Raw genomic sequence first — 12643 nt, 5'->3', positions numbered from 1 at the left:
AAAACAAAGACAGATCTTTCATTTACATATCTATAAGTATGCCTTAATCCAATTATTTAATTAAATTTAACTTTTTATAATGCACTTAAAAACTAATTCAGAAAAGTGCTAGTCCTAGTACAAAATGAGGTAGTATCAGATAACAATCTGACAGAAATCATGAGAAAAAGGTTACAAACGATAGATATCAATGTGTTTTTAAAAGTTTCTTATAAATCTTACTATATTTCAAAATAGACTAAATTGTCAATAACAAAATTGTAATTTTTCTAATGATTCATTATACATTTTTTCTTAATTATTAATTGACTATTTAGATGTTGAAAAATGAAGATAATATTTAAGATTAAATTATCTGTCACAGAACAACATTATTTTCAATTAAGTATTCGAATGAAGAAATATACTGCTGAAAATCTCAACCATATAAAACAACAATAAATAAGTATATTATAAGGAAATGTGAATCTTACTGTTAGAAATTCTCTGCAAAACTTGTAATTTTAATTCTACCTTCGCACTTTCACTTTTGAAAGGTCCATGTGGAGATGTCTCTGTCATAGTAATTCAACCAAGGTCTCATCACTGATATATTCCAAAGCATACTTATTGATACACAAATATACTGATATGTTTCTCTTTATCGATCGTTTGCAAACTACTTTGGACCAGCACACGATTGGATGCAGTCAGATTTTAGGAAGCACAAATTGAATAGTCTAATTGAAGGATGAATGATCAACAGGGGGGAAGATCTTTGGGAGGAGGAAGAAGAGATTGAGATCTGCCACCATTTCCATTTAAAACAACCCACGCCATCTTCAATCCCCAGCTGGTATGCAGCTCGAGATGACAATGCATGAACCACACTCCTGCAAAAAACATACATACAATCGGATATATGTTTATACGAAAGAAGCACAAATCTTTGAACCAGATGAGCGATTGAAGCTAACATTACGTAATGATATTAATACCTGGATTATCAGCTAGGAATCTGAGAGCCACCCAACCTCCACTGGGAACTCCAACTGTGTTTCTCTCCGGAGGATCCACCAGATTAAAGTTAGATGGGTCAGTGCTTGCATTGTAGTTTCCCATACCCTGACCCACTATGAAGAAGTTGAAGCCGTGCAGATGCAGAGGATGGCTCTCGAAGGTCGCAATGCTGGTGTCCTGCAGAACTAGCTGTACGCTAGTGTTAAAGGGAAGCACTTCGACTCTGGTGTCGTTGAGGGTCTGTGTGTTGTTAGGCGGCGTGCCGGTGTAGTTGAAAGGAAATGGCGGATTGTCAGGGAAAGTGGTATTGTAAACTCCATTGGACTGATTAAAGTAGTATGCTTGAAGAAGAGCGGTGGTGGGAAGAATGAAGGATATGTTGTTAATGGAGGCTGCAAATTTGGTACCGTTGGGGCCTTGACATGTCTGTCCTTGGGGACACGGATTTAGCCCCAACCCGACTGTGAATAGGAACTGTTTATCCATCTTCTGAGGGACAGCTGCTGCAGGAAATTTCGGATTGCCCAAGCTTCTCATCTTTTGGCTAAAATTGGCGGCAAAGGAGGTATCGTTGGGGGCTGGAAGCGTCGGTTTCATCATAGGAAGAGAGGATGAGGATGAATTAACTGCTGTCGCATTGGAAGTTACATACTCTAAAATTCCAGCACTGGTTGAGTTATCAAAAGCTGCTGTTCCCGTAGCGAATGGGCCTGCTAACATGAGGAATGTGGCATTGGGTGGCTGAGACATAGCTGTCAAGAGGACGTTGGTAGTCTGACCGGGAGTGATGAGAATAACATTGGTTTGAAAAGGCTTGACATACACAGCATCCGCTTCTACCACAGTCAATGTGTGGTTGGCTATTGCGAAAAACAGGTCACTATTGAGTGCAGCATTAACTATACGCAGTAGGTAAGTTTTCCCAGGGTTCACTTTGAGCCTGAATGTATCTGCATTACACAACACAGGAAACCTTTGTTACATTTACATTTAAACAAATGAACAATAGCGACCAGTCTAGTTATGTTTCATCCATTTTAACACCCCGCCCTCACCGTTGGTAGAGCAGTTATACATAAGTCCAGGGAGCCCGTTGATGGTATATGCATCTGACACATTAGCTTGCGCACCACTTTGCATTGCTTGATTGATAACAGTCTCAGTGTCTGCATTCCACCACTCCCCTGCAATTTGCAACACATTATCAACAGCAGTATTTTCATTGTAAATTTAGGACTATGTACGTACAATGGCAACACATTATCAACGAGTACTGAAGGGCATACCGAAAACAATAGGCACTTCCTGGTGTGGGCGAGGGAATGGGTAAGAAGCATTCTTCTTGGGATAGATGATAATGGGCCCATGTATGCTTGCTCGCAACCATGAGATGTGGGCATGCCACCACAGTGTTCCTCTCTGCCTTTTGACAATAAACTTGTACACATAACTTTGCCCGGTTTGAATTGGACACTGAGTGACATAAGCAGGACCATCCGCCCATCCAGATCTAAGCTGCCGAATTCCATGCCTGAGCGATTCATAGGAATTCATTAGGTGCACCCACTAAAGGGACATCAGCATATAATATTATTTTTATTAAGTAAATAACTGAGTAGCGGGAGCAGAAGAGATACCAATGTATGCTAATATTGTTTTTAACATTATTTGTTACTTTGATAACCACGCGATCTCCTTCTCGAGCAACTACTGGAGGCCCCGGATATTGCCCGTTGACAGTCAAGAGAGCTTTCGTGGTGCAAAGACGAGTCACATTCGTCATTTGGATCTGTGGATATTTAGAACAAAGAATCAATCACGGCTATCTGTAAAAATTTAATACTTTCCTAAACAATAAAACATTCAACTCATTCCATAGAATTATATAACCCACAGTGAAATTGTAGCGCCGTGTGATCACAGCATGTTTCGCTGAAACAAATTGAATAGTGAACCACAATGCCAAAAGTGGCAGCACGAGGCGGCCATAAAATGTCTGCATTGCTAGAATCGTACAATACTTCCTCTTTCAGAGTCTGATCACAACTTAAACAGGCTAAAATGCCAAATTGTTTCTGAACTGAGATGTGAAAATCTGTTTCTTTGTGTTTGTATATATAGATACACGAATTAAATCAGCTGTTGTTGGGTAGGTTGGTAGGCAATACTGATATTTTAACACGAGTATAAATCGACATGAACAAGTATTGTTAGCAACTGTATTAATCTATTTCATTTTCTTGACTTTTAATGATTCACATGTACTCTTCGTCGTTTTTGTTTGTTATGGAGATAAGGTGGGGCTTTCTATCCGGAGTGGCAACCAAGTAAACGATTCGCCCGATGAATACACCATCTTTTCCATTGTCATTAAAATCCATGAAATGTAAACCTATTTTGGTATACCAACCACTGCTCATATTTTTGTTATTGGGAATTTTTGAGTTACTGGGTTCACATCCGTTCGTTCCAGACTGGTCTAAGCCTCCACTCCCGGTCTTCGAAGCAACATCGTTTACCCATGCGGGACTACGAAACTTTAACTCCTTTTAGCTTCTAGGATCACATGAAATGATTGCATGATTAGAATTTCAGTAAACATAAATCAAACGAGACCACTCCTAAAAACACTCTGATGTTTTCTCAATCTTCATTTATGATTGTCATATCTACATGATGCCAATCAACTTCAAGCATCCGATCTTGCTCATGGATGTGACGATATAGCTCCTATATATATTTTTAGCTCATTGTTAATCACACACCACACCCTAATTTCCCAATGGAAATTACTGAGCCCCGTTTTGGAGGTTGGTCTAATCCTCATTCATTTGAATTAGGTCCTATATTTGTGCATGTGTGGTCCCTTCATTGGAAAACCATAGTTATGTTAATAAGTGATTTGAGAGTGTTTGTTTTCGCATATAGATTTCCCTTGTGTTTCTCCCATGCCTGCGACATTCAGTCTAACCTCCTCACCCAAAGTTATGATTCCTAGGCTACCTTCTATGTTAGTAATTTGAATACACATGTAATTAGTGTTTATATGTCACAAATTAAATTTACTATAATGTTCAATGTTCATGTTTGTGGGTGTGCCATGAGGTCTTGTTTTGTGAGTAACAAGTCAGAATCAGGGCCAAGTGGCTAAATAAATTGGTTTGCAATCGATTTCATTCTCCTCATTTTTCACATATTAGTCGATCTAGTTGTGATCAATGTTAATCATAATATACATTCAAAGCCCTTATCCTAACCCATCTCATGTTCTAGTGAGATAGGGATTTAATAAATAAAAAATGATAATTGAAAAAGATTCTAGTGTATTATATGTTGTCACACAACCAGTGTTTCTTTTGTATCAATACATGTGGCTAGAGCAGATGATTAAAAATGCAATTATAATACTTCTATGAGTCTTGACATAAAATAATGGAGATATACAACTACAAAAATGTGCATTATTAAATCTTTACTATACTAATATAAAGTGCATCCATTCATTTACAATTTATATGTTCAATTCTCTATAACACTAAAAAAAATTACTATACCTTAGAATTGGTTTAGTGACCAATTATTTAAATGAACTACTAGTTCATATAGATATATCATTAGATCTATCATTTATTAGCGTTTAGCAACTCTTGGGAGACTTGGTACTAGGAAATTGTTAAATATTCAAGGAAAATTGTGATGTCCCACTCACAATTAACTATTATTTAACAGTCACATTCAAAAAATTGTGAAAAACGTTTTAGTAATTTCATTCATCACTCCTATAGGTCTAGCATGAAATGAAGTGAGGAAACCTAGAAAATATATTGCAAATAGAATCTAGATATTGTCTTAAGTTTATCATGATCTATGATAGTAACCACAAAAATAATTAGGGAAAAAAAACCCATTTCATTCATTTTTACTTCTTAAATATACGTCATTTTGGCTAAAATATATACCTTTGTGGCACTTGCAAAATTAAATTTGGTGATTGTAGGGGCTTATCAACCACTAATGGAATCACGAGCATTGCAAAAGGATAGGCGACATTTATTAGAGATATTTAGCATGCTATTATTCATTATATCTCTTTCTATAATTAAAATAATTATTTTAGCTACGCTTACTTGATATGTTAGATCTTTTTTCCTATTATGAACCATGTCATATTGTTGGCACAATAGTGAGCTTTTGAAATATGGACCACACTTTTGAATGGTTTGAAAACTCATACACCTTGTAATTCTTTTGCCTATGCATCTTTATTTGATTTTAAATGGTGATTCAAAGTGTTTCAAAGCCTACATGAAATCGATAATACCTATTCACATCATCTTCAGTTTAGAGCATTTCCCCTCACAGAATCATGTTGAGGATTTATAAGGTTCTTAAACCTTCATATTGTCCAAAACCAATACTTGCTTTTTTCTCTCTTTCATGTCAAATATTTTGTAAACATTTTAACTTGATGCATGAGACACTTCTTCATTGTTTGTGTTTGCATATTGAGAGTATTGAGGTAAACATCCCTTAAAGTAGGTGGATGGACGAAATCCTGACAAGTTGATAAGCATATAGGAAAGTTAAACTCCTAGAAGGAAGCATGGGGACCGAGGGAATCTTAAAAGTCCAACTTTAAAAGTTATTAAAAGGGCCTTTGAATATTTTAGAGGATTGAGGAAGGTATGAAGGGAAGGCCAAGTCTAAAGGTTGAAGAAATAGACTTAGAAAATGTTCAGAGGACAAGGGATTAGGATATCAATTTTAACAGGTAAATGGTATTTGGGATGGGAATGTCCAATGGTCCAACTTGAAAGACTCAATTTTTTTTAAAGGTGATGTATTAGGAGGTTAGGATTGACGAGAAAGATGTGACATAAACTGAAACTTTGAAACTATATGAATTTGGCAAACATAGAAAACACCGAGGAAATCAAGTAGAGAGCTCTCATACTTAAATTTTATGGAAATTTGATATTTTTTAATATATGAGGGGATTAAAAATAACTACAATAAGTTATAAATCATAAATTAATACCCACATAGATGTTTCTTAGATTGATTACAAGTAATGGGTCAAATAGGGTTAAACATACAAAAGGGAGGGGACTCAAGAAGTATTGTGGGATCACCCGTGAAGAGGGACAAGAACAAGAAGAGGAACAAGACACAAAAGGAAAGGAACGACAAAAATCTAAGTAAAATTAGAAGAAGAAGGTCAATGAGAAGGAGAAGGAAAAGTAGAAGAAAGGCAATAAGAAGAGGAAAAATTACATGAAATTAAAATATCTAATACAAATATAGTGTGGTATTAATAGTAGGTCAAATAAGAGTATATCACAGAAGATAACATAAAACATTTTGAAGAATAAGTATCTGATCATTATACCTATTTCATTATTACAATATATTACCCTTTTACATGAATATTGTGACAAAATATGTAGCTTGATAATTCTTCTTGCCAAAGAGCTTCCTTATTTTTGGCGCTAAATTTTTTTTTGATTTTATGGTACTTGAATATTCATGTCAAACACTATATTTTTTTGTTGGGCACTGGGGTCACCATTCGTATTTTCCTTGTTGACCTTGGTGGCCTCTACAATATCCCTTTTTAAAGTAATTAATGCATTTAATACACTGCATGAGTTCTATGAACACAAATTTCTAAGTTAGTTTAGTGCACTTGTTCCCTTGAGTTGAGTAGTCCTACAAAGTGGGGGAAAAATTTAGTGTCGTAAACTACACCTAGTGCATTAATGACACTTATGCAATAGGCTCGGTGTGTTTATAATAAAAAATAATAATCAAGATACTATCATTCCAGCATCATGGATTTTAAAGATGAAGCATTAGCAACCCCTAATCCAAATGTGGGATTGATTTGGTCAAATGGGAGAGTGGTGAGCATACATGTATGTAGCGCACAAACGTCCCGAAATGATTTTAGATTTAAATTGGATATATTCTACATCGAGCCTCTTTTGATGCATGTCCCTTCTTTTGGGCACATTCAAAATGGCTATTCCCACTCATTTTGAGCAGAAAAACTCTTCTTTCTCTTTCATTTTGCAACATTCACACTCTCGGATATCTATCTCTCACACTAGTAATAAAACTCTACCAAAATCTGCACTCATGAAAATAAAAAACAATTATTATCTTGCTTACAATCGTGCCATTATTTCAAGAGAGGGGTCTTTCCTATGTAATGTTTTCCTTTCTCTCTTATCTCTTGTATGTATTTTTTTTCAATATAACATCATGTCACTAGTCTCTAAATGTATTTATTATCTATTTGAATTAATCAAATTAACATTTTATCTCAAATAATAGTGGGTTTCCTCCATTAAGAAGAGTTTGTTTCTATTGCACAATCTAATCTTTTATTTTATCCAATCTATGTATCTAGTTGTCTATGGAGGTATAAACATAGAAACAGGGGTTTGAATAAGGCAAACCCCTATACAACCCCAACATGTTGCCCTATATGAGTGTGTGTTGGTGATGAATAGTTTCATAGTGCATGAGATTCTTTTTGGTGTGACTTTTGGTGCTTTTCTATTTTTTGTTTCTACATATGACACCGCAATGTGTAGATGTCCCTCTGGCACATTGGTATCCAAGGCTAAGGCTTCACCAGTTCATGGGTAAAGTATGCATTTATAGAGATTTCTTTTTCTATAATCAAAATATTTTGACTATTTGATATTCCTTTCTTATGTAGTATTTTATGTTTATAGACATAGTTTAGTTTGTTTCCTTTCTTCCATATCAATCTTCTTGGCTCACGAGAGTGAAAATTAAGTGATGTATCGAAGGTTGGTTTCCTACACAAGATATTTTCATCTCAACGGTAGTAAATACTCTCCTCTACACTCTCTTTTTTAAACATGATAAATATCTAAGAGCATTTGAAGAAGATTCCGAAGTACAATGGAGGCTTCATACATTCAATAAATTCCTTAATCTAGCAATTCCTTTTCATTTAAACCTCCTTCAAAATTTGAAGGATTAAATTGTAGCTTCAAATTAATCCAGGTGATGGCCTTGATGAATATCTCCTCTCTTTGATCAAGCCTGAGTTGATTCACATTATCTCCCCCTTCAACAGTATACTCTTTGACATTTTCATTGACGTCCTCTATATGGGCTCCTCTTCTCTGAGACATCTCCAATGTGTCCATTTTCCATATTAAACCTCTAACTATGTCTGTAATATCGAGCTCAAAGCCTCTTTGTCTTCTTCCTCTTCAACCCTTGTTTCTATATGTCATATTGGCTACCTATAGGTCTTCTTCTTGACACAAATGAACTTCCTCTAATCCTACTTGATGCATGCCAACTTACTAAACAGAATTTCAAATTGGGTATGGTTTATTATTAAGGAAAAAATGGTTTTGAAGGGATCTGAAAACCCTGAGTACAAAGAGCTGCAAATGGAAAACACATAGCCAAACAACAACACAAAAATTACCTAGAATACAGAACCCTAAAATAGTAGGCCAACAAAAGAAAATATAAAACCTAACACAAATTCTTCAGGGCTTTAGCAAACTCAACTTTCATTTGTTCCATATTTTGGGTAATGTTCATCAGATCTTGCAATTCTATGTTTGCTTTAGCTCCCTAGCGTTCTTGAGATGTCCATGGGTTTGAGATGATGGACCTACACTATCATCCTTATTCTAGTTACTCTTCTCGACTAGGTTGATATTAATTGAAATGTTGCCCCCAAACTTCAAAGCCTACATAGTCTACCACTGATTCACAAAAGTTTTATCCCCTTCTACATTGCTGTGAATGGTTTTAAGGCTCATGCTAATAGATTAGTGAGGTTATAATTAATTCTCTTCATCTTGGCTTCAATAGCCCAAGTCTACCTTCATAGTCTTCAAGTGAGCAACATATTTGGTCATGTTTTCTAAGATAGAGAGCATTTTGTCTTTTTCCTCATAAGAGATCACATTGTCAACAGGATCCCTAAACGAATATCGACCATCACCTTGCTCCAAAATAACCACTTTTCTTTTAATGGATTGGATGTTGATATTAACTTGATTGATTTCTAAAAAAGGCTCTTAGGAAATCCTAAACTAGTCTACTATGGCATCCCTATTAATACCCAAAAAATAGCTAGATTCCCAGGGTCACTTCCAAGGAAAGGGGACTATTTTTAAAGATCCCTAGGAAAGGGAGGATTATTAATTCTCTCTTGATTAGCATAATTAAAAGATCAAGGGGAAGGGGAACTCCCAAGAAGCCTTCTCCTCCACCCATCACATTCTCCCTTTCGCCCAAAAAATTCTCCCCTTCCAAATTTTGGTTCTTGTCAACCTCCTCAACATCTAACTCCTCATCAAGTCATCTAGGAGAATCATGCATGTAAAATTATTTAATTTAACAAATCTTTCTTTTTATACTGAATTTAATGAGATTCTCTTTTTCTTCTCCTCTGACACTTTATTCTTGTTTTACTTTGAGGAAGTTTCATCCTTTGTTTGCTAGTCCTCATCCTCTGAATCATCATCACATTCCCCTATATTTCTCTACATACCCTCCTTTGACACCTATTCACCGAGTGCAAAGGGGGATAACCTTGATATTTTCACTTAGAGGAAAATGGGAGGGCATTGAATTGTTCCATAATTAGAAGGATCGAGCCCTCATGAAGATTAGGGTTTCTTTGCTTCTTATTATGTTCTTTAATATTGGCTTCCAAGGATGATAAGAGATAGAATGGAAACAAACGAAGAACTTATTTCTAAAGTGTTTAAGCCGAGAAAAATGACCACCATAGATTTTGGTAAACCACCCATCTAAGGTAAAATATTGTATAAGGACCTTAGCCACACCCACCCAAAGGGGTTTAAGGGTGTCTACTTGGTAAGAAATGTTTGAATTGTTGACAAGATTCAACCCCTCTCCATATTTTAGAAAGGTTTTCACCATGGACTCAGAAGATTTTGCCCTTGAAATTGTTTGTTCCTTCCATAGGCAGCCCAATAAGCTCCACAATCAACTCCTTTGTGAAATCTGAGCTTTTATTGTCATTTCAAAAAAATAAAGTGCATCCATTATCTACCAAAAATCTTTGTTACCTTTGGATCAAAGCCATGAGGATTCTCTAAAAAGGGTGTAACCCCACATTAAGTAAAAATCCACAAATTTTTCTCTTTTATGTGCATTTCGTCAGAGGAAATGCGCTCCTATTGATGTCTCTCCTCCTATTATGGATCCCACATATAAAATAAAAAAGAAATGCCTACCCCAAAAACAGTCATAATCAAAGCCCTAAAAACCCCACCATGAATGTCATCAGAGGAAATGGACTCCTATTGATGTATGTCCCCCGCCATGATGGAGCCCACACATAAAATAACAAAGAAATGCCTACCCCACAATTGACCACCCAACAACATAGTCTCAATTGAAGCCCTTAAAAGCGCTATTTGAAATAAGGAAATATAAAAACCAAGAAACTGGGTACTAATATCACCCACAATCCAACTGGAAATAGTTAGCTAGTGAGCACCAAGGGGGAAAAATACCTAACTATCATCATTAAAACATATCAAATAATGAAGAAAGGATAGGTTGAAAAATATAATCACCCACATAGACAAAAACAAGTTAACCAAGGTGGTTAATATTGTTAAATATCCAGGCAACTGAGAGGGGCTTGAATTAGTTGAAAAACATAAATCAATTTCATGTAACCCTTTTGCACATCTGGAGTAACCAATAGAATTAATTAAGATAGATATAGCATGAAAACATAAACATACAACAAATCACACAATGAACACTAGATATGATGTGGAAAACCCAGAAAGCGAAAAATCACAGAGAATGTTAGTTCTCAATATAAAATATTGGTTTAGGTGACACCAGTTAAGGTAATTTTTACAAAGGGTTTCTCATTGTTAGAATACTCACTTCAAGAGGGCTCATTGCCCAGAAAAAAGGTCGACTACTGAAGAAACAAAAAATGAAAAGAAAGAATCCACCATTGAATCTCAATCTGAAACACCAGACTACTTCTGGTAGCTCAGTACCAATGCACTCTCACATATTGCCAAAAATCAGATCTTTCCTTTCCAATATCGCATTCAATAGAAATGCGACACTTTTTCTATATAAATTCATTTAGATCTTTCTTTTATATAAATACATATATACATGTATATATGTATATATATATACATGTATATATGTATATACATGTATATATATACATGTATATACATGTATATATATACATGTATATACATGTATATATATACATGTATATACATGTATATATATACATGTATATACATGTATATATATACATGTATATACATGTATATATATACATGTATATACATGTATATATATACATGTATATATATCTACATATATACATGTATACATATATACATGTATATATATATATGTATATATGTATATATATATATATGTATCTATACATGTATATATACATGTATACATGTATACATATATCTATACATGTATATATACATTTACACATGTATATATGTATACATGTATACATGTATATATACATGTATAGATACATATATATATATATGTATGTATATATATGTATATCTATGTATATATATATACATATATATGTATATATATACATATATATGTATATATATACATATATATACATATATATATTGTCTCAGGGAAACATAATCTTCTAAATCGGCCAAGAGAGAGTTCTAAAATAGGTCAACACTAAACCTTATTGTGGTGGGAAGGAATCAGAAGTAAACCATACCACAATGGAGAACAATTGTCAGATCAAAATGTTACATCCATTATAAATTTTGGACCCGAAACATGACTTACACTACACCAAAGCTGCTACACAACCTCAAATTCTAGACTTAATCCAGACCCAAAAATCATTGCCCAATACAATGAAAATAAGAATGGAATCAAGATACACATGAATACAATTAATCAACACCATATCTAATAGACAAAAATATCTAGATTGACAGATCAACTCAATTAACCCATGTTGAAACATAACTTCCAGAGTACCAAAGGTTTCAGGAGTTCATCTTTTGGATCACCAACACCAAGGACATCAAAAATGTTGATTTCACATCCATCTGATAAACCTTGAAATCCTTATAAGCTACAAAAGCCAAAAGCATCCTAATTTCCTCCATCCGAGCAACCAGGCCATATGTCTCGTGAAAATTAATCTCTTCAATCAAAGTGTAACCTTTACAAACCAATATTTCTTTATTTCTCATAACATTTCCAGCTTCATTGAGCTTGTTCTAGAATACCCACTTTGTTCCAATCACATTCTTATATGTCATTTTATTAACTAGTTCCCATGTTGAATTATTCTCAATTGTGTCCAACTCTTCTATCATTACCTTCATCCAATTCTGATAATTGCAAGCTTCTTCTGTTGTTTTCAATTCAATCTCTAAAAGTTAACATAACAAAACTTGTTCTTGAGCTGCTTTGCTTCTTGTGATAATTCCTTTGTTTGTATCTCTGAAAAAACGGTCCACTAAATGATTCTTCTAAACATATCTCAATGTCTTAGATGTAGAAGTTGAAGCTTCCTAATCTTTCTTTTCTTCTTCTCCTTCTTCGATCTTCT

The 12643-nt window shown here is 34.7% G+C and overlaps 1 protein-coding gene across 1 annotated transcript; it reads right to left on the bottom strand.

The window, feature by feature from the left end:
* Positions 1-738: 738 nt before the first annotated feature.
* On the bottom strand, positions 739-3004 carry LOC131030745 (laccase-4-like). The gene is made up of 6 exons (XM_057961646.2): positions 2894-3004; positions 2637-2788; positions 2286-2530; positions 2055-2183; positions 978-1949; positions 739-872 (listed from the first exon to the last, which is right to left on the bottom strand). The coding sequence occupies exons 1-6, from the start codon at positions 2999-3001 to the stop codon at positions 739-741; spliced, it is 1740 nt and encodes a 579-aa protein (XP_057817629.1). The 5' UTR covers positions 3002-3004.
* Between the last annotated feature and the right edge of the window lie 9639 nt (positions 3005-12643).

This window comes from Cryptomeria japonica, unplaced genomic scaffold (genome assembly GCF_030272615.1).
Source record: "Cryptomeria japonica unplaced genomic scaffold, Sugi_1.0 HiC_scaffold_59, whole genome shotgun sequence".
NCBI classification, from domain to species: domain Eukaryota; kingdom Viridiplantae; phylum Streptophyta; class Pinopsida; order Cupressales; family Cupressaceae; genus Cryptomeria; species Cryptomeria japonica.
The sequence above is the reverse complement of the archived record's forward strand: the minus strand, read 5'-3'. Positions and strand labels throughout refer to the sequence as shown.

What these genes read in the sequence shown, in the direction of transcription:
- LOC131030745 (XM_057961646.2), bottom strand. Translation starts at nt 3,001, where the DNA reads ATGCAGACATTTTATGGCCGCCTCGTGCTGCCACTTTTGGCATTGTGG. An exon ending in GTATAACTGCTCTACCAACG is followed by an intron (nt 1,950 to 2,054) that starts GTGAGGGCGGGG and finishes TGTGTAATGCAG; the next exon opens with ATACATTCAGGCTCAAAGTG. An exon ending in ATTCCTAGCTGATAATCCAG is followed by an intron (nt 873 to 977) that starts GTATTAATATCA and finishes TGTTTTTTGCAG; the next exon opens with GAGTGTGGTTCATGCATTGT.